At 45.1% G+C, this 24,578-nt stretch overlaps 1 protein-coding gene across 1 annotated transcript in view; it reads left to right on the forward strand.

The window, feature by feature from the left end:
* The first annotated feature begins 6,336 nt into the window (after positions 1–6,336).
* The window catches only part of UGGT2 (UDP-glucose glycoprotein glucosyltransferase 2), a 90,052-nt gene continuing 71,810 nt past the window's right edge, over positions 6,337–24,578 (forward strand). The window contains exons 1-7 of the mRNA XM_056862131.1: positions 6,337–6,479; positions 12,699–12,781; positions 15,107–15,237; positions 16,874–16,986; positions 19,814–19,988; positions 23,856–23,952; positions 24,440–24,512. Coding sequence (XP_056718109.1) covers positions 6,337–6,479; positions 12,699–12,781; positions 15,107–15,237; positions 16,874–16,986; positions 19,814–19,988; positions 23,856–23,952; positions 24,440–24,512 — 815 coding nt within the window. The remainder of the gene's footprint in view (positions 6,480–12,698; positions 12,782–15,106; positions 15,238–16,873; positions 16,987–19,813; positions 19,989–23,855; positions 23,953–24,439; positions 24,513–24,578) is intronic.

Consider the following 24,578-nt stretch of genomic DNA (forward strand, 5'->3'; position numbering starts at 1 on the left):
GCCAATCGCCGGAGAGGAGAGGGTCCCGAAGCTACCGAGGGGCGGGCTCGACTTGCCGGCAGCCGCAGCCAATAGGAAGCCATCGCGACGAGGAGCGGGGGGGGAGCGTTTTCCCTCGCTCCCTTGCCCAATGGAGGAGCTCGGTCGGACAAAGGGGCGGGGCAGGGTTTGCCCTCGCCGCCAATGAATCAAAGCGCCGCGGGGCCGAGCGCGGGAAGTTGTGCAGCGATAGAACCGACGCCGGCACACGTGGGTGAGGATAGTTTCTTCCCGACGCGCACGTGCTGCTGCGGGAACTGAATGGCATTTCCAGTTACTTTGCAATAACTTTGCATTTTGGTTTTATTTATTTACTTAGTAGAACACAGGTGGAGGCACGCCCAAAGGGCACTAGATCCACTAGCCCACATCAGATTCCAGAGAGAGAAAGTGATCCTCAAGAATGTATGTGCAATGTTTAAACTTTTAATAAAAAATACTTTTGTTGTGCCCAGAAAAACGCTATCCTGGATAGTGTTTTCTAGGCTCGACACTTTTAAAAAATGGCACATTCTTTTCACTCATAACCGCCTTCCCCACCCCCTGCAGCTACGCAGGAAGCTCACCTCTTCCCAGTCTTGATCAGCCCTTGAACAAAACCATTCCCCAACACTCAAAGCCCAATAAGGGGACTTCTAAAATCTGACTTTTCCTTGATTATAGATGTCCCCTTAATGGAGCGTTGGGAAACAGTTTCATTCAAGAGCTCATCGGGTCTCGGAAGAGGTGAGCTTCCTGCATAGATGAAAAGGGTGGGGTAGGTGGAGATGGGTGTCACCCTACTGAGTAATTTCTGGATTGTTTACATGTCATGTTAATGCTTATGCTTTGTTTCAGCTTGGTCTTAGCTCTGTTTTCAGATTGCTGCCATCCAAAACTTATTGCCTTGTTTGTTGGATGTCTCATTCCTCTTGATTTAATTGTCTTACATTGTGTGATCCACTTTGAGTCTCAGTGAGAAAGGTGAACTATAAATGATGTAAATTAAAAAACAAATCGATGCAGAGTCGACAGAGGGGCAGAGAGCAATTCTAAGCAGGTCTGTCCAAAAGTAAGCCCCATGTTATTCAGTGGTGCTTACCACCAGGAAAGTGTCCTTAGGACTGAAGCTGTAATTCCCTTATGTAGCCAAATGGAGTGCTCTCAGGTGATCTTAAAGACACCCCCCCAATAACACCTGTACAGTGCAATCTTTAGGATTGCCATGTTAATCTTATGATTATATTCTTTGTACATTCAGTGAAGTTTCAGCAATTTTAGAACTCTTAAAAATACATTTTCTAACATTGAACCTTTGTGTGTGTTAAGTGCCGTCAAGCCGCTTCCGACTCATGGTGACCCTATGAAAGAATGTCCAAATTGTTCAAGAATTTCCATTCCTTGGCTCCATCATCGACCAAAAGGCAGACTGCAACCAAGAAATCAGAAGGAAATTGATACTGGGAATGCCTTTTACATACCCATTCCTTTGTATGGATGTGAAAATTGAACAATGAAGAAAGCTGACAGGAAGAAATTTGAAAAGTGGTCTTGGGGGAGAGTTTTACGGATACCGTGGACCACCAAAGAGACAATACACACACACACCCATTTTGGCCAGTGTGAACTGAACTATGGGGCCTATTTAATGATTTAATAAGGGAAAGTTGAAGGACAGGACCATAAATCCATTTCCATTAGATATGCAATAGCTTACGGCAGCACTTTCTCCTTCGTGTGTAGCAATTTTGAACATTGATTTTTAAAAGCCGTCTCCTCAGAGGATTATAATCAGTGCTGCATGTAAATCTTAAAAATGGAAAATTGTACAGATCCAGATTAATTGAAGGGGACATAAAATATCAATCTGCATGATTGAAAAGTAATGTGAGTGTTCATCCTAATTATATTTTGTATAAATAATTGTGGAGAATATGGATGAATTTACACAGTTCATTTTATAGTCTAGAAAATGATTTGAAATTGCCTTCATTTTGAAAAAGGAAGATTACATGTAGATGCATCCCCGAGGGGTAACTGCGTTAGTCTTTAAGGTGCCACAAGATTGTGGTTTTTATTGCAGCAGGCTAAAAAATTTACAGTGCAGTCTTAAACAGATCTTAAATCTTTCTAAGCCCATTGACTTCAATGGGCTTAGATGGTTGTAACTCTGGTTAGGGTTGTATTGCTGTTATGGCCTAAACTCTCATGGGTCACACAATTTTATCGGCAGGAGGTTTTTGGGGCGGAGCCTGGGGAGGGGAGGGACTTCAATGCCATAGAGTCCAATTGCCAAAGTGGCCATTTTCTCCAGGTGAACTGATCTCTACCGGCTGGAGATCAGTTGTCATAGCAGGAGATCGCCAGCTAGTACCTGGAGGCTGGCAGTCCTACTCCACCCACTTTCTAAAACCGCTTGGCAGTCACCAGGAAAGGTGTTAGTTAACAGGCCATGGCACCCATGGGCACCACAGGTCATTGAACTTCCCCATGTTCCCCCTCCCTAGCAGTTTGTCCCTGGGGATGTGGGAACCACATGGAATAATAGTCATGTGAGTCAAAAGGCTGCAGTGAGGAGGGGAAAGGGACCCATTTGACTTTTGCGTAAGTGAGGGAGCAAGAGGGAAAGATTTCATCCTCCTCTCCTTATCTGTTGCAACTTCCTGATCTGTATGGCTATTTCATATGGATCCTACAATGGGAATAAGCTTTCCTGGGGTCCAAAATGGCTGCTGGGAGAAGCGGAATGCCAAAGAAAATTGTTCCTCCTTGTACTACATCCAACCCATGGTATCCTAAATCTCCTTAAGTTGTATTATCATCATTGTCAACTGCATCGCAAATTGTGCAGTAAAAGGAACGGTAACTAAACACTTTTACAGAACAGTTCTCTCAGTATCTGTCTGATGTGTTACTAAACGCGCCAAGCGTATAGTTAGCAGAGATGGATCACCCAAGGTTATCTTTGAGGACCTCCAAAATAATTTCAAAACATACTTTCATCGAGGTGGAAGTCTTATTTGCACCTCCCATGCTGATAAAGCTTTACTTTTATTTCTCCTTATTGTAAGTCTTGCCGTTAAATATATTGCATTCACTGTGATTTATACTAAGTGCTTGGACCTTATTAAGAAACCTTCATTAATCATGTCTTCGGAATACAGAAATAGCTCTAGCAATAAATTCTTATCCTTATGATTGTCTGTTGTGCGACCAGTTTTAAAGCGCTGCTTTCATTATATTATTCTGCCAAACTGTTTTAAAGATATATTCCATCATCCGGTTAAGCTGGTGTACTTGGTTATTAGCTAAAATCCACATATTCTAGTGTGGTTTAATTAGTGCTCCCCCAATCAAAATGTATTTTGGATATACTTTTATTATGCTAAAAGGTAGTAGGAAAGGAATCGGCCTGCAGTCCTGAAGAACTTCTGCCCATAGTAGCAGACAGTACAAAGCTAAATGTACCAATGACCTTATAATATAATCATATATGTTCATGCCTAGCATAATGTCCACAGGAACAAGGAAACAGAGAGCAATGAACTAGTACTTCAGTTAATTCTGGAAAGAGAGTATTTCACTTCTTCTGTTCTATCTCCAAGGTTGAAAGAGCTCGGTATGTTTAGCCTGGAGAGATGACAGAGATGATACAATAAGTACTTGAAGGGCTGTCATATAGAGGATGGTGTGGAGTTGTTTACTGTTGTCCCAGAAGGTCAGACCAGAATCAATGAGTTGAAATTAAATCAAAAGAGTTTCCGGCTAAACATTAGGAAGACCTTCCTAACAGTTCGAGCGGTTCCTCAGTGAGACAGGCTTCCTCGGGAAGTGGTGGGCTCTCCTTTGGAAGATTTTAAGCAGAGACTAGATGGCCATCTGACAGCCAGGCTGATTCTGTGGGCTTAGGCAGATCATGAGAGGGAGGACAGGACTGGTTGTGTCAATGTTTGGCTCTCGTGGCCCTTTCTTATATGCTCAAGGTAATGCCAATTGGCACTTGGGGGCCAGGAAGCAATTTTCCTCCAGGCCAGATTAGCCAGAAACCCTGGAAGGGTATTTTTGTCATCTTCTGGTCACTGGGGGTGTGTGGGGGGGGAGGTAGTTGTGAATTTCCTGCATTGTGCAGGGGGTTGGACTGGATAACTCTGGTGGTCCCTTCCAACTCGATGATTCTATGAAGTAACTATACTAACAGTCAACATAAAATATGCTTCCAAATATGTGTATATGCTCTCTCCTGCAACCTTTATCAGTGCAAAACAGACACTGTGCAGAAGTGGTTTCTGGTGTGATATGATCTAAAGCCAGCAACTTCCACTTAATCTGTTAGTTTATTTTGTTTGTGCTGAATCTATTGCTCACAGATTTCATTGGATGGCCCTGAGTTCAAGTATTATGAGATGGGGGCGAAGAGTTCTTTCTATCCAGTCTCAACATCATGCATAATGAGAGGCATTGTGGGGTAGTGGGTAGAATATTGGAGAAGGCAGGGGAGACACAAGTTTATATCCCCATGTGGTACCATGTGAGAACAGATATCATGTACCCTTAAGACATATTTCTATGTGAAGGTGGTATGCTGTCCAATTCAAGCCCAAATCCACGGTAAAAAAGACCAAGTGTAAAGAAACTTCTACCATCTTTCCATTCCTGCAAAGCTACTGACCCATTCTTCACCCAGCCTTGAACACATGAAGCTGCCTTATACTGAATCAGACCCTTGGCCCGTCAAAGTCAGCATTGACTACTCAGATCAGCAGTGGCTCTCCAGGGTCTCAGGTAGAGGTCTTTCACATCACTCATTTGCCTAGTCCCTTTAACTAGAGATACCAGGGATTGAACCTGGGACCTTCTGCATGCCAAATGCTCTACCATTGAGCCACGGTCCCTCCCCATAATGAACACATGAAGTTGCCTTCTACTGAATCAGAACTTTGGTCAATCGAAGTCACCGGGGTCTCAGGCAGGGGTCTTTCACATCACCTGCCTGCCTAGTCCCTTTAACTGGAGATGCTGGGGATTGAACCTGGGACCTTCTGCATGCCAAATGCTCTACCATTGAGCCACAGTCCCTCCCCATAATGAACACATGAAGTCACCGGGGTCTCAGGCATGGGTCTTTCACATCACCTGCCTGCCTAGTCCCTTTAACTGGAGATGCCGGGGATTGAACCTGGGACCTTTTGCAGATGCTCCACCACTGAGCCATGCCCCCTCTCCATAAAGTTGGGGGACCCTTGAACACATGAAGCTGCCTTATACTGAATCAGACCCTCAGTCCATCAAAGTCAGTATTGTCTACTCAGGCCAGCAGCGGTTCTCCAGAGTCTCAGGCAGGGGTCTTTCACATCACCTACCCTAATCCCTTTAACTGGAGATGCCGGGGATTGAACCTGGGACCCTCTGCATGCCAACCAGATGCTCTACCACTGAGCCACAGCTCCTCCCCATAAAGTTGGGGGGACCCTTGAACTCATGAAACTGCCTTATACTGAATCAGACCCTTGGTCCACAAAAGTCAATATTGTCTACTCAGACCAGCAGCGGCTCTCCAGGGTCTCAGGCAGAGGTCTTTCACATTACCTCCTTGCCTAGGCGCTTTAACTGGAGATGGCGGGGATTGAACCTGGGACCTTCTGCATGCCAAGCAGAGGCTCTACCACTGAGCCCAAGCCCCTTCAGATTCTTGGTCCGTAAAGGTCCCTAATGTCTGCTCAGACTGGCAGCGGCTCTCCAGGGTCTCAGGCAGAGGGGTCTTTCACATCACCTACTTGCCTAGTCCTTTTAAGTGGAGATGGCGGGGATTGAACCTGGGACCTTCTGCATGCCAAGCAGAGGCTCTGCCACTGAGCCTCTGCTTGGCGTGCAAATCACTGTCTCTCTTCCTCCCTCCCCGGTTCTTGCAACCCTCCGCCACGACGCTCAGTCTCCCAGCGGTTTCTTCCAAGCTGAGCGAAGCCCCGCCCATTTCCCCAAGGCCACGCCCCTCCCCTCCTTTTCACGCCCTGCTTCAGAACAGGCCACGCCCCTCCCCTCCTTTTCACGCCCTGCTTCAGAATCTCGAGGGCTCCGCCCGAGCGGCCGGAGACTTGTCGTTCCCGTCCCGGATTGGATCCTTGCTTCGACCAATGGGGAGAGCCGCGCCGCGGGGCCTTGCAAAGGACGGGGCGGGAGCCGGGAGCGAGAGAGCGCGGCCATTGGGTGGGTGGGTGAGTCAGCCGGGCGGTGGGCGGGGCTCCCGGCTGCCTTTGGCGGCGGCTTGGCGTGGCAGCTTGTCCCGGGCATCCCCGGAGTTGGCGGCTGCGGCGGGGGGTCATGGCGGCGGCCGGGCCGGTGCTCCTGGCGGGGCTGCTGCTGCTGAGCGCGTCCCTGCGCGGGATCCAGAGCTCCCCGCGCAAAACGGTGGCCGCGCGGCTGGCGGCGAAGTGGCCGGCAACCCCGCTGCTGCTAGAGGCCAGGTGCGTGCATGGCTGGACAGGATCCCCCTCCAGAATCGAGAGGAGGGACCCCGCGGGTGTATCCCTAGAGAGAAGGGGAGCAGTCGCCCCCACAAAGCCCGGATAGATCCTTTTTTTGCATTGCATTGCATTGCATTGCATTGGGGAAAGGCTGTGGCTCAGTGGCAGAGCATCTGCTTGGCGTGCAAAAGGTCCCAGGTTCAATCCCCGGCATCTCCAGTTAAGGAAACTAGGCGAGTAGGTGATGTGAAAGACCCCTCTGCCTGAGACCCTGGAGAACCATGGAGAGGGGCTGTAGCTCAGTGGCAGAGCCTCTGCTTGGCGTGCAAAAGGTCCCAGGTTCGATCCCCGGCATCCCCAGTTAAAGGGACTAGGCGAGTAGGTAATGTGAAAGACTTCCACCTGAGACCCTGGAGAACCATGGAGAGGGGCTGTAACTCAGTGGTAGAGCATCTGCTTGGCGTGCAGAAGGTCCCAGGTTCAAGGCCCGGCATCTCCAGTTAAAGGGACTTTGATGGAGCAAGGGTCAGATTCAGTATAAGGCAGCTTCATGAGTTCAAGGGTCCCCCCAACTTTATGGGGAGGGGCTGTGGCTCAGTGGTAGAGCATCTGCTTGGCGTGCAGAAGGTCGCAGGTTCAATCCCCGGGATCTCCAGTTAAAGGGACTAGGTGAGTAGGTGATGTGAAAGGACCTCTGCCTGAGACCCTGGAGAACCATGGAGAGGGGCTGTAGCTCAGTGGCAGAGCATCTGCTTGCCGTGCAGAAGGTCCCAGGTTCGATCCCCAGCATCTCCCCAGCATCTCCAGTTAAAGGGACTTTGATGGAGCAAGGGTCAGATTCAGTATAAGGCAGCTTCACATGGCTCTCACTTCCTTCCTCCAAGTACAATGACGGGATGAGGAGGATAAAGGCATGGGGGAAGCTGGGACCTGCCTTTCAAGAACAGCAGCCTGGGTGTCCGGGAAGGGGTTATGGTGTTCCTTGTAAGTGATGGGGTTGCACAGTGCAATTCTAAGCAGTTGCACCCTTCTAAATATGGACTCGGAATGATGCAAACTCTGCTTGGGACTGCCCTGTCAGTCATGGAGAAGGCAAAGAACGACCCCCTTCTAGCTCTAACCCTCAGTGGGGGAAAGGACGTATTCTGACTGGTATCCACATGGGCCTCAATAGTAAAATGTTGTGGTGTAAATTCGCTCATGTGTGCCCTTCCTTTTGTGCTTGAGATAGTTTCCTTGAAATTCAGTTGAAGTTTAGAAAACCGTTCATGGGGTTGTTCCAGGGTACTTCTAAAAACTTTTATGGGGGGGGGGGATTTCTCCAGAGAAAGTGGTTAGAAGATGCCATCAAATAGATGTTCCTGAGTTTTGTTTATTTCGGCCCTTTTGTCATACATTTATATTAACCCTGCAATGTGGTGTGCTTATCTTCACTAAGAAGTTTCAGTCAGACGGGAAAAGTACGTGGTCAGAAGCATATTTCTTTCATGATCTGTGACCACATCAGTACATTCTGCCACCAGCAGTCCTATATATCTTGTCTCAGTGCTATAAGATGTCAAAGTATGTGCTATACATTGAAGTCCTGTACAGAGAGACTCCAGTACTTGACATACGATTACACTGACAGTCATTAATAGTACAATCCTGAACAGAGTTACTCCAGTTATTTCCCATTGAAATGAATAGGCTTAACTCTCCTTAGGATTGCACTGATAACTGTATGTAGCCATTTGTGTCAACGCCAAGGGGAAACAAGATGTATGCTATCCTTGTGTCTTCAAAGTTTGACCATTATTAGCTTCCCTCCCACCCCAACACAATATAAAACATACAACAACAACAAAAAGCAAACTACACCACGCAACAGTTCTATCTATCAATACAAGTCTTGGACAAGTTACTGTTTGTAAGTAGCTGGAACGAATATAAACCTTCTAACCTAAACTAATATAAAACCATTAAATACACAGCATAATATTGATTAATTAATATCCTATTATCCTTCTGTATACATATATGTGTGTGTGGATGGATGGATGGATAGATAGATAGATAGATAGATAGATAGATTTTACCTGGGAGATGACACTTTCATGTTTACTGATGTCAAGAGATTTGCTTATATAATATTTAGCACTCAGAATAATAATAAAAGAAACAGTAAAAGTATTTTTTTGGGGGGAGTGTATATTTTCTCTCCTTCCATACCTTGTGTCATGTTAAAACAATTCTGACGCCGTCAGCAAAAGTTAGAAGATGAACCGGTGTGACTAACAGGATTTTACAAAGAAAAAGTAATCTCTTGTGCTCTACTAGAGACTGTTTCAGTAGAGTTCAGTTTGGTCTCCTGCTGCCACTCCTGCTGCCCCCAAAATAGTTGCATTTGAATTCAAGCTATGTCCCGGCAATAAATAAGCCCGTCCTCGGTCTCTGTCTTCTGTGGCTGTGCCATAAACTTCTACTGTTAGGTTAAAGACGTTACCTAGCTATTCATATGGGTCACGGAAGAGTCCATATTTTCAATGCTTTCATAAATGGAAGGAAAAATTCAGTTGGATGCTCATTGCACTCTTGATTTTCCAGTTATGGAAGTTACTAGAATTGTGTGAGAGAATTAGGTGTTTTTTTAAAAAAGAAACACACAGCCTCTAATTTAACGCAATTAGAAAACAATTAAGTATATAACAAGAGAGTTGCCCACAATTCATTTTTAGGAATATTGCAGCATCAATTAGATCAGGGGTTCCCAAACCTTTTGAGTCATGGAGAGAAATTCATCACAGAGCACTAATTTTCACCTAGCACCTATATAATAAACTGAACGACAGTAGTATTTTTCTTTCCAATCTCTTCATGGAACAATAGGAGATGTTTCGTGGAGCACCAATTTGGGAACCTCTGAATTAGATAAATAAAGAAACACATCTCAGTATTGCTCATTACTTCAGTTTTAAAAGATGCCAGAGATTTTCCTTGGTGATCTTTGTAGCAAATATTCAAAACATATCTTTCAATTTATAGAAGAGCTAAATTTGTTCAAGAATGAGATGATCTAACTTGCTTCTCTTCTTGTCCATGGTTTTCGTGTCCTCATTTTCAATGCAGTCCTGCCTGCTGAGCTCATGGTCAACGGAGTTAATTGTATAAGGGCGAATGACAATAGTACACTTGTTAAATCCTTCTCCAGTCGGTTGAAGTTGCTGTCGAAGTGACTGATAACTTATTTCCAAATATATTTGAGGGTCACCAGCCCTTTGGTTTCAGTAGAGCAGGGGGGGTCTGTAAGATGGAATCCGTGGACACCAATGGCTCCTGGTGGCATTATGGCCGCTGGCATGGTGTAGTGGTTAGGAGCGGTGGTTTGGAGCAGTGGAGTCTGATCTGGAGAACTGGGGTTGATTCCCCGCTCCTCCACATGAGCGGCGGAGGCTAATCTGGTGAACGGGGTTGGTTTCCCCACTCCTACACATGAAGCCAGCTGGGTGACCTTGGGCTAGTCACACTCTCTCAGCCCCACCTACCTCACAGGGTGTCTGTTGTGGGGTGGGGAAGGGAAGGTGATTGTAAGCCGGTTTGGTTCTTCCTTAAGTGGTAGAGAAAGTCGGCATATAAAAACCAACTTTTATTATCATTATTATTCAGACTGGATGACATCTTTATGGCTGGGATACCTTGATCAGTGCACCATAGTAGGCAAGAAATCCAACTTTTTCCCATTTAAGAGGGTTTTATAAAAGAAATTAAATTTTCAGATTTATTGAAGCCTAAAACTGAAAAGGAAAACGTGGATAGTGTTTATAAGTAAACTTTATATTTTATAAACACAACTTTTACTCAGTCGTAAAGATTGTTATACTGATATATATTTTTATATCTGCATAATGGTATGATTGCATTCTGGATTTTAATGAATTTAGACCACTGAAGAAGGCCACATGGCCAAAACGTGTTTGGTCTTAGTTTTGGTCTAATTGGTTGTTATTTTGTGTCTATTTGTGTTTTATGTCCATATTTATAATAGAAATATAGAGGCGATAGCAGGGCTGTGTACAAGTTAATGATTTTTGTCTGTAGTAAATTCATTATATATAATTGCAGAACATTATTTGCACTTAGTATTAATTTTAGCCCTATGTATGTTTGTTCTTGACCTTTCCTGGCTCCCACCACGTGTTTTTAGACTAGAGAGTGTGTGGGGCTTTGGCCCAGCAAGGCATCTGATGGACCATTGGAGGTCTGATTGGCTATGCGTATCCCTAGAAATGCTTCAGCGGCAGCTGCCCCCACAGCTAGGGTTGCCAGGTACCTTACCTCCTCCGGAGGGAGGCTCTTCTTGTTAAGTGTGTGTGCGCATGCGCACGCACGTCACTTCCGGTTTAGAACCGGAAGTGCCCTTTGGCCCTTTACCACTCAAACTAAGAGGTAAAAGGCCCCTTGCAAGACGTGCGTGGTATGCACGCGGGCACTTCTTCCCACCGACCCTCAGGTGGTCGGCGGGCAGAGGGGGAAATTGCCGGGGGTTTGCCCGCCACCAGCGGGCACCTGGCAACTCTACCCACAGCGTTAGTTTTATTCTCTCTCTCACTCCTCTTTCCCAGTGTATTTTACAAAATGACTCCTCTTCTCCCCCATGCATGGGCTTCCTCTGTGTGTAGGGTTGCCAACCACCAGGTACGTCTTACTTTGCCGTCCATGTATACAAGGAAGGCACACTCCTTCATCTATTGAATGAACTTAGCACGGAAGGACTAAGAGCTTGAAAAAGTTTCATATGAAATGGAATTATACCGGATTTCCATTGCACCACGTCTTGTCTCCGTTGCTTGAATTTTGCAATCTACATGCATGGACTTGAAATTATGATATGCATTGAGCACTTTTGCCTATATTTATCTTTGTGTAAAGCTTGTATGCTGTTATATTGAATTCACTTTGTACCTTTTGTAAATTTCCTGTTTGCTCAACCAAGGTTTTGCCTGTTAGTAATTACCTTTAATATACATTTTAAGAGCAATTTTGTATTGTAGTTACCTTATTTGAGGTTTACTTTTGCTGGTGCTTGCACCTTGAATTCTAAACCACCAGGTACCAGCAGGTCTCGTGCTATTACAACTAATCTCCCACTGATAGAGATCAGTTCCCCTAGAGAAAATGGCTGCTTTGGCAATTGGACTCTATGGCATTGAAGTCCCTCCCCTCCCCAATCCCTGCCCTCCTCAGGCTCCGCCTCTAAAACCTCCCACCGGTCGCCAATAGGGACCTGGCAACCCTATCAGTGTGTGTGTCTGGCTTTACCTCCTGCAGTAGCCGTTTTGTGGTTGGCTCCACCTGCCGTGAATGTCATTTTATGGCTGTACCTGGCACCCTGTGTCAGAATTGCAAAGGTGAGCACAAGGTCAAAACCATTGGGACCCCTGCAGTAGAGCTACAGCGGTTCTGTCTTCTTAAGTCACTTGTAGTTTGCAGCCTAACAGTCTGAGGGCCTAACTACACGTTACACTCCCCCTAGGGACATCTCTGGGTGCGTCCTGAAGCTTTTTGCTTCCCACGCATGCATAGGCCCGATTAGAATCATTAGGGTTGCCAACCTCAAGGTGGGGCCTGGAGATTTCCCGCTATTTAGGTGGGGCCTGGAGATTTCCCGCTATTTAGACATAAGAGATCAGTTGCACTGGAGAAAATGGATGTGTTGACGGGTGGACTCTATGGGATTGTACTTGCTGAGGTCTCTCCCCTCCCCAAACCCCGTCTTCCCCAGGCTCCACCCATAAAATATCCAGGTGTTTTCCCACCCAGAGCTGGCAACCCTGTTGAATGAGCACTCAATGTCACACTGAGGGCTTCACTTATACTGATGAGGTCACATTACATTTCCACAACTAGGCAACTGGTGTCCATCTGGGGCCATTTCAAGTCAGGAAAATGGCACCGCAGTCCCAATCTGAATCAGACCCATGCGTGCCTGAGAAGTACGGGATTTGAGAACACACCTCTTCACCTTCACTTGGAGAGAAATTTAGGCCCCGCGCCACAAAGTGTTTCTTTTTGAGCACAGCTGCTATACGAGCATTGCTTTCAGAAGATTTTCATTTCTGCTTTGAGGAGTGTGGTAGGTTGGAGTTCTATAACTTTTGGGGTTTTATTTCATCAAAAATGTGTGTGTGTGTGAGAGAGGAACTCTTTCAGTGGACTAATAATTATAAACCTTTTTAACAGTGAATTCATTGCGGAAGAAAGTAATGAGCAGTTCTGGCAGTTTTTGGAAACTGTGAAAGAATTATCAATATATAAAGAAGGAGGTAAGTGACTTACGGTAAATGCTTGCTGTGTCTGCACTAGCAAATCTTTGCATAGCTTGTTCCCCATGATACTAGTGGCTTATTCTTAATGGGCGTGAACGTAAGTTTTTTGTGGTCCCGTGCTACTCTCCTTCCTCCTTTGGATGTAGAGCATGACTGAAGGTTTCCCGACCCAGGCTGTTTTGCTTTGTGTAAAAGTAGAGCCCGTCGTTTTATTAATAGGTTCTGTTACAATATCTATTTTATATATTTAGGCAAACACTTTGTGCTTCTCCTCCACTCTGCCTTTATCCCACATCTCCTCCCTAGTTATCAGAGATGTTTTCCTTTTCATAGCAAGGTCAACACAGCCCTTGTAAAACTCATTTTTACCGTGTTATTGTGTGGGCAGCGTTCTCATTTTAATCTTTAGTCCTTAAGGACTTGCCCAGGTGTTCAATCTATTGCAGCCGTAATTGCTATTTGTGAAGCAAAATTATGCACCTAAGCACTCAGTGGGGAAAGGGCCTGTTTTCTATCCTTTGTTTATCCATTCTTCTAGTACCACTTGCTGTGTTTTCTTTTTCTCTCACTCAACAAATAGCCAACCAGCCTCCATTTTTCTCTTTGCCTTGGCTTCAGCGGAGCAGTCTGTACTCACGATGTTTCAAGCTTTTTTGTGTCTTAAACCATCTTTCACTTCGTATGCGATAAAGCACAATATTGTCGCTGGCCATCTTGTACTTGTTTGGTTCTTTCTGCCTCTCTTTTAGGGGGAGGTGAGGTTGGGAGGAGGGGGAAGCATCTGCACTCCTAGGAAGTCTTTCTGAATTTCTTTCCTTCTTGTCGTCTTGCAGCCCATTTTGGCATCGACAGCTGCTGCAAATCTTCCCGGCCTCTCAGAAATGCTAGAGAGGTAACTGGTGCAATCGCAGCCATCCCTGTGTTGACTTCAGGCTGTGTTCTTGTGGACCAAAGTACATGATACATTTTTGGGGGGGAAATTGGGTCTGGGTTCCCAATATCCAACTCACTTTCCCTGCAGCTATATCAGCGTTCCATGCAGATGCAGTTCCAAAATAATACAGACAACTCCCTCCCCTGGCCATTCTGGCTCAGGAAAATGGCACGTGGGGGCTGAGGCAAGAGCCCCTCCTTCATCCACACCGTAGCTCCAAGCTGAGTCTGGCTCCCACCGGTTTTTTAAATGACATTCCCTACAGTTGCTGTGTGGCTGCTGGAAAATCTGTGGTGTACAAATCTATGAACAAATCTATGGTGAGACCACACTTGGAATAGTGTGTACAGTTCTGGTCACCACACCTGAAAAAGGATACTGCAGAGTTTGAGAAGGTGCAGAAAAGAGCAACCAAAATGATCAGGGGGCTAGAACAACTGCCATATGAGGAGCGGTTAAATGCTTAGGGCTTTTTAGCTTGGAAAGAAGGCAGTTAAGGGGAGAATTGGTCGAGTTGTATAAAATTATGCATGGTTGGGAGAGGTTGGACAGGGAGAAGCTTTTCTCCCTCTCTCGTAATACCAGAACGCGGGGTCATCTGCTGAAGCTGGAGGGTGAGAGATTCAAAACTGATAAAAGGAAGTATTTCTTCACACAACACATAGTTAAATTGTGGAACTCCCTGCCCCAAGGTGTGGTGATGGCTGCCAACTTGGAAGGCTTGAAGAGGGGAGTGGACATGTTCATGGAGGAGAGGGTTTTCCAATCCTACTAGTCAAAATGGATACGTCATGATGCACACCTATTCTCTCCAGTCTCAGAGGGGCATGCCTATTATATTCGGTGCTGTGGAGCACAGGCAGGACAATGCTGCTGCAGTCGTCTTGTTTGTGGGCTTCCTAGAGGCACCTGGTTGGCCACTGTGTGAACAGACTGCTGGACTTGATGGGCCTTGTTCTGATCCAGCAGGGCTTTTTTAATGAAAAGCGAGCTGAGTATGGGGAAACCCCACCTAACTCACCAAAATAGATATAATGTTGTTTGGCCCTATGCTGTTCTCCATCTGGAGTCTGCTGCATTTTGTAACTTTTAACGGCTATCCTCACGTCTGGCTCTCAGACCACTTGGCTTAGTGAAGCAACACTTCAGCACATTTTGTAATTTAGTACTGTTTGTGAATTAGTACAGTCCTGCTCTGATGAGGTGGGTTTTATGCTGTATTGAAAACTTATGTTTACTTTTGGTAACTAACTAGCTGGAAATGTTGCATCTCTCTGTGTTCCTGTGGTTTTTAGTATCCAAGATCCAGTCCTTGTGTTACCTTAATTTATTCATGTTTGTGGCCAAATGTTAACATCTGCTTCTGTTTCTTTTTTATATATATGCAGTCTCAGAACAGTCTTATTACGACTTAATCTTGAAGAAATCTGGGCAGTTCTTGTCAAACGTACAGATTAACCTGCTGAAATTCTCCCTTGCTTTACGAGCTCATTCTCCAACCGTTCAGATGTTTCAGCAGGTGTGTAAACCTGGGTGGTGTGTACTATGAGTTTGGGTATGAACGATGCCTGTAGTATTTGGCTGCCATTTACAAGTTATTTGGCAGCTGTTTCATGGGTAACTATCTTAAGTACTGTCTGCTCCAGAGGATTCCTTCTCTGTTGGTCTTCAAGCAGCAAGTCATTTTTATGCAGAAGCATGCAGTGCGGGTGGCAGGTCACAAAACGTTTTGCCATAGTTGGGGAAAAAACCAATGGCCTGCTTGGTCACATTGTATGAAAACGACAACACCAGGCTAAAAAATGGAACAATATATATATATAATGAAATAGACAGGAGCCATACACAAAATACTACAATGTATAGCAATCTATGCCCTGACCTGGATGGCCCAGACTAGCCTGATCTCGTCAGATCTCAGAAGCTAAGCAGGGTCAGCCCTGGTTAGTATTTGGATGGGAGACCACAAAGGAATACCAGGGTTGCTGTGCAGAGGAAGGCACTGGCAAACCACCTCTGTTAGTCTCTTGGCATGAAAACCCCAAAAAGGGTCGCCATAGGTTGGCTGCGACTTGACGGCACTTTACACACACATAGCAATCTATATAGTGTCTAAGCATACATGCAGACAAACATTACAGTCCAATGTCACATGGGGGTAAATAAGACATCCAACAAAATGTAAAGAATACTGATGGTCAGGTAAGTGTGGACGCTGAACAGTGATCCAAAATGGATCAAAAGGGTCCAAAAGAGATCAAAGAAGGAGACGGTTGTTCCGGATACAAATTAGAAGTCCATTCTGCCATAGGCTTCATCAGTCATTCGATCTCAGAGGAGTCTATAAATATTCAATAACAGTCATTCCAACAAAGTCATTTCACTTTGGATTTTTGTACAAATTGTCAGGACATTGATATACAAGCATGATTGTATTTTTGTTGACGGTTTCTGTGTGAATTTTGAACAGTTTACTTAAATTTGTTTTTGTTTGATCATTCAATGTATATGGAATATTGTCATTACCATGTTTTGTGACATTTGTGAATGCATTTAGAAGAGTAGTTGAAACTGGAGCCTGCATGCTGGCTTTTGTTGATAACCTCCAGGTAATAGCAGAAGATCTCCTGCTATTACAACTGATCTCCAGCTGATAAAGTTCAGTCCCCTGGAGAAAATGGCCGCTTTGGCAATTGGACTGATGAATAGGGTTGCCAGGTCCCTATTGAAGTCCCTCCCCTCCCCAAACCCAGCCCTCCTCAGGCTCCGCCCCAAAAATCTCCTGCCGATGGCAAAGAGGGACCAGGCAACCCTACTGGACAGTAATCTGCAAGGCTGAATTGTTGCTGTAACTACGGATCTTGACCGGGGTTGAGAGACGCACATAGTTGAGAGGCTAAGTCAAGAAAGTGGGAGCTAAAAACCAAATGACTGGTGGTGGTTGGAATCCTGAGAAGCCTATCGTGTTGCAGTTCCAAGCTGATAAAACACGTTGTCGCTTTTAGGGTTTTAATCTCTTCATTATTTTCTCCTCACATACTCAGTTACTTAGACGCACAATGCTGATGAGTTATTTTAATCAAAGGAAGGCGCGTTACTCGTAGGATGCAGTGCAATTAAGCCAGCCAGGCTGAGTGTAATTGTTGAAATATTAGATTGCAGCTGATGAGCCTCCACCGAAAGGCTGTGGCGCGTTTGTGGTTATCCATGGGAAGAGCACCTGTAAGACTAATGAAATTAAGAAGCTACTGACGAAGGCTGCAGCGAGGTAAGTGTAATGAGCTTTGTTGATTGATCTATTTTTTTTATTAGAAAAAAAGTGATACTGCAGCATGGATGCTTCACACATCTTGAAAGCACCCGCTTATGTTCGTTTGTGTCAAGGAAACCTCTACATTAAGTTCGTCGATATGCATTAGTCACAGGCGGCATTTTGAGATTTTTAATATTGGTGTAAGATTTCATAACCCAGCCGAGCCTTGGTGTAGTGGTTAAGTGTGGCAGACTCTAATCTGGAGAACTGGGTTTGATTCCCTACTCCACATAAGCGGCAGACCCTGATCTGATGAACCGGGTTTGATTCCCCGCTCCTCCACATGAGCTGCAGACTCTAATTTAGTGAACCGGGTTTGATTCCCCGCTCCTCCACATGAAGCCAACTGGGTGACCTTGAGGCAGTCACAGTTCTGTCCGAACTCTCTCAGCCCCACTGACCTCACAAGGGGTCTATTGTGGGGAGAGGAAGGGAAGGGGATTGTAAGCTGGTTTGATTCTCCTTTAAAGGTAGAGAAAGTCATCACATAAAAACCAACTCTTCTTCTTCTGTCGCCTGGAGATCAGTTGTAATAGTGGGAGATTTCCAGCCACGACCTGGAGGTTGGTAACCCTGGGCGGGGTAAAAGCTTCCGTTCCCACCCCCACCTAATTTCCCTTGTTGATAAGGCAATCCCTGCAGCTGCATTTGCAAAAGAAAGATACATAATTAAAAATATATACGGAAGAAGCAATCTGGTGTAGTTGAACCCTTGGCTTCTGCAAAGGAGTGTAGAGCTCCGTTGTGGAGTTGTGTAAGATTGCCTTCTCACAGCAATTTATTCTTTGAATAACATTAGGTTTTGGGGGGAAGGGACGTTAAAAATCATGCGATAACTTAAATGTTGTTTTAGCAGGACATTAAGCAAGGGCTGGTCAAGCAAAACACCGAAGGAGATGAATTTTTCCCTGCTTCGTTGTTGTTTCCCCCCCTTCCCTAGGGAAACTTCAAACACAGCCAAACAAGATGAAATGCTCTCTGATCTCTTATCAGCTGCGGAATCCCCTTATGGGACCCTCTTTAATCTGTACCACTTTCTGGTTCTCTGCATGCTTCCGCTTTGATGTAGGCATTTACCTTAACACAACTTCTCCTTTGCTGGATTTTCTAAACCATCGACAGGAAGGATCAAGCTATGTGTGATGTTGGGGATTCTTGATCAGATCTCCCAACGTGTTACTGAGCCGCAAAAAGCAGCCCCCACAGGGGGCCAAACACAGATAGGGGTCATGGCACTGAGGAAGGTGAGTGTGACAGGTAGAGCAAAGAAAGGTTTCCTAGCAACCAAGCAGCCAACGAGAGCAGTGCTCTGAATCCACCAGTGGAGTTGCACTGGAAGAGTTTGGGAATGGACAGAAATTGGGTGGAGATATGGTTGCCAGGTCCCTCTTTGCCACCGGTGGGAAGTTTTGGGGGCAGAGCCTGAGGACGGCAGGGTTTGGGGAGGGACTTCAATGCCACAGAGTCCAATGGACAAAGCGGCAATTTTATCCGGGTGAACTGATCTCTGTCGGCTGGAGATCAGTTGTAATAGCAGGAGATCTCCAGCCATCACCTGTCATGGCCCCTATCTGTGTTCTTCAACCTCAACCTACTCCTCAAGCTCCACCCCCCAAAAGATAGGGTTGTCAGCTCAGGGCTGAAGGAGAGCTCATTTCTTGGCTTTCTCAAGAGGAGCTCGTGACAGGATCTACTGGTGCTCTAATCTGGATGTCGCTCTGCTACTGACTCTTCTCTGAGGGTTCAGGTCTCAGGACCTGCAGGATCAGTAGAGTAATCCGACTGTTGTGTGAGACTTGAAAACAAAGGCTCGATCCTCAGAGCCATTTACGTTGCAATCTTAAATAAAGTCACCCCTTTTTGAGCCCATTGACTTCAGTGGATTTAGAAGGGTGTAACTTGGGGTGGCCAACCTCCAGGTGGTGGCTGGAGATCCCCCGCTATTACAACTGATCACCAGGCAATTTTATGGCATTATGCTTCCTTGAAGTCCCTCCCTTCCCCAAACCCCACCCTCCTCAGGCTCCACCCCTAAACTCTCCAGGTATTTACCAATTTGGAGCTGGTAACCCTATCCTCAGGCTGCACCAACAAAATTTCCAGAAACTTCTCAACCCAGAGTTGGCAACCCTAGTGTAACTCCATTTGGGATTGCACTGGGTGTTAACTGGAGCTTGTATTGCTCATGTACTTATTACTGGTTGTATTCATCAGTAGGGTTGCCAACCTCCAGGTACTGAAAAAGAAAGCAGCACCTCCAGGTACTAGCTGGAGATCTACTGTTACAACTGATCTCCAGCCGACAGAGATCAGTTCCCCTGGAGAAAATGGCCGCTTTGGCCATTGGATTCTATGGCATTGAAGTCCCGCTCCTCTCCAAACCCCACCCTCCTCAGGATCCACCCCAAACCTCCCACCTGTAGCGAAGAGGGACCTGGCAACCCTATTCATCAGTCCAATAACTGTGACAAACGGTACTAAAGAATAAGTCTGCATGCTACTGGACAATAAAAATATAGTAGCTTCTGCTTGCAGCCGTGTAGCTTTTCTTCCTGCCTTGATAGAATTGCCCTGTGGCGAATGCCAAGTCTCATCTTCAGTCTGAGACCGGTGCCCAGCTCTTCTCTGAAACCAGGTACGGTAATTGTGATGTTCTTTCCTCGTCTTTAAATGCTTTTTCAATTGTTCAATGACCACGAAATGGAGTAAAGCCTCTCTTCTGCTGCGCTCATTCAAGCATCGTTCGTTCTGAGCTGAAAAATTATTTGTTCTTAATCCCAAGGCCCAAGCCGTATCTGTTCAAAGGAGATCATATATTCCCGGCGCTCAAGGAGACAGGCCCAGTTGTGATCCTTTATGCTGAAATGGGTACAAAAGACTTTGCCGCGTTTCACAAAGTTTTGTCTGAAAAAGCACAAAAGGAGGAAATCGTTTATGTTCTCCGGCATTTTGTCCAGGTAGGTGTGTGGGGTAAGTGATAAAATTATTTGTCACTGAAAGTTTAGTTTCTCTAAACTTTTTTCACAGTATTTCTTATTGTTGCCCACTCTATTCTCTTCTTTATTCCCCCCTAAGGGTTTTTAATCACATTTAAGCACAAAAGGGGCAACATTGTGGGACAAGAGGAGTATTCCTGATCTAGGACATCTGCATTGGCACTAACCATGATTAATAGTAACCAGGGGATTGCAGCTGTAATTAGACTTGGAAGGAGTTTTGTTTGCCCCCGTTGTGCATAAACTTGATAAGCACTAATAGAAGTGTGTATGTGTGTTAAGTTCCATCAAATCACTTCCGACTTATGGTGACCCTATGAATCAATGTCCTCCAAAACATCCTATAATTAACAGCCTTGCTCAGGTCTTGCAAACTGAGGGCCGTGGCTTCCTTTATAGAGTCAATCCATCTCTTGTTGGGCCTTCTTCTTTTCCTGCTGCCTTCAACTTTTCCTAGCACGATTGTCTTTTCCAGTGACCGTTGTCTTATAATGTGACCAAAGTACGATAGTGTCAGGTTAGTCATATTAGGTTCTAGGGAGAGTTCAGGCTTGGTGCAATGCAAATGAATGCCACCTAAAGCAAACCTCTGTAGGAAATGAAGAGCTTGTGAGGAGTGTGCACTGATTTGTGGCCCTCTCCCTGACACACATGCGTAGTAGGTAGGGTTGCCAACCTCCCTGGAGATCATCCACTATTACAGCTGATCTCCAGATGACAGAGATCAGTTCCCCCGGGGAAGATGGCCACTTTGGCAAATGGACTCTATGGCATTGAAGTCCCTCCCCTCTCCAAACCCCACCCTTCTCAGGCTCCACTCCCTAAATCTCCAGGTATTTCCCCACCCAGAGCTGGCAACCCTATTAGTAGGTCTAGTTGCCAGCTATGGCTTGGCAAATTCTTGGCGATCTGGGGGCAGTGTCTGGGGAAGGGAGATCAGTAAGCATGTTATTCCATGGAGTCTTCCCTCTGAAGCTGCCATTACCTCAGGGGGAACTGATCTCTGTAGTTGGGAGATCCACTGTAATTCTGGGAGAACTTCAGGCCCCACCTGGAGGTTGGCAACCCTAAGGCCCAGGTATATGGTACTGTGTCCTTCCACTCCACAAAGTCTGAAGCTTTCCTCCAGCCAAAGGAGGCTCAAAGAGCCACTTAATGAATGGGAGGGAGATTTCAAACGTTGCTGAGCAGAGCAGTAAGAGCCCGTCAGTTTATATCTGAGCCAAGTCTACATGGGCAAGAGAAATGGCAGACATTCTTGCTGCCTGTATTATCACCAAGTCCACGATTGGCATTAGAGTGTAGACATCCGGAAATATGCACTGAGTTTCAATGGCAACAAGCCTCTAGCTAACACCCTTATGGTAATGGGAGCCAGGTTAAGTGTACGTTGCAGGAAAGGGGGGGAGCATCTAATTAAGTTCAAAGCTATTAAATGCATTCAATTAATTAATTTTGCTCTTTAAAAAAGCTTCAAGCATCCACCAGTTTGCCATAAACTTATTTCTTTTGAGCAGAGCTGTACCACTTGGTGCAGACACAGTTTGCACATACCTGGTTTAAAATATCGCCCATGTTCCTGCTCTAAAATGAATAAATTATATCCATGGGACTCAGTCCTGAAGCAAAATGGCTGAACTGTGGTTGCGAGCCGATGCTAGTTCTACACTGAAAGCTGTGTAGATTGGTCATAAAAAAATCTTGAGTGGTACAACCCGTATAAAGAGTACCTGTGGATAAGTAACTCATGCTCTGTTGACTCTGGAAACGGAACGATCAGAGTCCAGATTAACCTGTTACAATTACCTGTAGCTATAACGTTTTAGGGTAAATCCTTTGCTCCTGATAATGTAGCTTTCTTTAACGTATTTCAACACAATCCCTTTTCCAGAAGAGAATCTTCTGGGTGAAATAACTGTTTTTCTAACGTTTGCTTTTATTTCACTCTCAAGATAACATCAGTTCACACTAGTTTAGATAAGTACCTCTTATACTGTTTGAGACCATCGGCTCATCTAGTTTAATGTCATTATTTTTATTCCATTGTTCCGCCAAGGAGATCCGGGCAACTTACGTGCCTCCCCTGTTCTGTCCTCACGGTAACCCTGTAAATTGGGCTAGGCTAAAAGAGAATCGTTGTCTCAAGCTCTTACAGGCCTTCTATGCATGGCTATTCCCTCGCAGCCCTCCGACAACTTCAGTTTTTGTTTTTTATTACGCATGCCGTTTCCGACTGCCAGAGGTCGCCTTGCTCTCCCCCTGCAATTCCCCGCTTTTTGCCCGGGTTTTTAAATTCAAGGTAAAACAGACCCTTGAAAATGCAGGCAAAATGTAGGGAAACGCAGGGGGAGAGCGAGGCGACCTCTGGTGGTTGGAATCAGCATGCATAATAAAAACCAAGACCCGAAGTCGTCAAGGGGTGATGGCGAGGAAAACAGGCATGCGTAAAAGGCCTCAGTGCCCTTCATGGCCGAATGGGAATTTGCACACAGATCTTGCCATTTCTAGACCATCACTTTAACTGTTACGCTACACTGAATCTGTACATGCTCCAGGGTCTTCCCCAGTTGTAGACTGCTGCCACAGATCCTTTTAAGTGGAGAGACCAGACCAGTGGTTCAACCACGAACCTTACGGCGTCCTATGCACACTTACTAGGGAGTAAGCTCTGTGGAGCTCAGTGGGACTTCTGAGTAAACCTGCTTAGGATTGCACTGTCAATGCGCAAAGCATGTGTTCTTTCGTTGGGGTCCATGTTATCGATTAAACCAGGGATGGGGCCCTCGGGAGCTCCAAAGCCCAGCCGTGGAGGCGCATAGCACAGTTCTATACCCTGCTGCCACCCAATGCCCCTTGCGTTGGTCAACCCGTCTCTTTGATCAAGTAGCGTAAAGAAGATCTGATCAAGTCCCTGCTATATAAAGGAGCCGTCGTTCGCTCTAACTGCTATATGACTTATCCCAGAGAAAAACATACCTGATTTCTAGGGTTGCCAGCTCTGGGTTGGGAAATACCTGGATATTTTGGGGGTGGAGCCTGGAGAGAGTGGGGCTTAGGGAGGGGAGGAACCTCAGCAGGGAACAATGCCATAGAGCTCGCCCTCCAAAGCAGCCTTTTTCTCCAAGGGAACTGATCTTGGTCACTTGGAAATCAATTGTAATAGCAGGAGATCTCCAGGCGCCACCCGGAGGTTGGCAACCCTACTGATTTCCTTTCCATTCCACTTACAATTCTGCCCTCACTCTTCTGCCTTAAGAGCAAATTGGTGTATGGAATGAGGTGAATCCAATTTTAAATCTAAGGTATGCTTACCAATTGCTTGCCAATGCGAGCATACCGGTCTTTTGCATGTTTACTTAAAAGTCGAACTGATTACAGTGGGACGTGGTCTGAAATAAGGTATGATCAATATATATAAATCAGTAATTTAGGGATAGGAAAATGACCTTAGATTTTAGGATCTTAACTTACTGAACTGTAGACTAAGATGAAAATAACTAAATAATAGTTAAAGTAAAACAGATAAAATCAAAGTTATTCACAAAAGAAATAATGTGTATAATGTTCTGTTCTGTATGCGGAGAGTTGGAAGTCGGTTTTTGTATTGTTCTATATTACACTTATTCTTTTCTTTTTTCCCTTCACTTTCTTTCTTTTTTGTATACTGTGTTCTTTTGTATATCTTGACATTTTCTGTAATATTTTGTATACTTCAATAAAACTATTTTTTTTAAAATGAAATAAGGCTGAATTGTATGGGGTTTAGAAACGGTATCTCCTAAAAGCTCTTGTCTTCTCTTCTTTTTTCCAAACGGCGTGCTCGACTAGAAACCCAGCTCTGGAAAGATGTATTTGTCTGGGTATGGCGTGGAACTTGCAATAAAGAGTACCGAATACAAAGCTGTGGACGACTCTCAGGCTAAAGGTACATATTTTTCTCTTCCTGTGTGTGGTGTTATTGGAGACATTATTATCACAAAATATTTGGCAGTGTCTAGCATTTTGAAGGCAGTAATCTTCTGCATGGCCACATTGAAGTTAATGGAAAATGTCTTGTTGGGTCAGTAATTCAGCCGGTATTTGTTTTTCTGACACACACGGTTGGTTGTGATTGCATTTTGTGGGATATGGCAAAGGTAGCCATGGGCAGTGAGAATCAATACAGAAATATGCTTCTGTAATTTTTTTTGTAGATGGGTGCCTTTATGGAATGGAAAATACCTTTTCTCTAACACTATACACCAAGGCCGATCTATTCTTTTGTCATCTATTTTGAAGACTGTCTAGTATTTTTTTTCTCATTTTAGAAAGTATGTTAGTGTCTTCGATAGGAAATCAAATGTCATTTTAATAACTTCTGGAAAGCCAATGTATTCTGAGATTTTTTTCCTCCCTGTACGTGCCATGTTTAGCTACAAGTAATATAACGGAGGAAGAAGACAACAAAGAAAGCGATGTCCAGGGATTTCTCTTCGACACATTAAAGTGAGTCAATTTTAATCCCATTCTCATATACTTGAGTTTATAAATTGGCCTTCTGATGCTTAAAGA

This window comes from Euleptes europaea, chromosome 16 (genome assembly GCF_029931775.1).
Source record: "Euleptes europaea isolate rEulEur1 chromosome 16, rEulEur1.hap1, whole genome shotgun sequence".
NCBI classification, from domain to species: Eukaryota; Metazoa; Chordata; class Lepidosauria; order Squamata; family Sphaerodactylidae; genus Euleptes; species Euleptes europaea.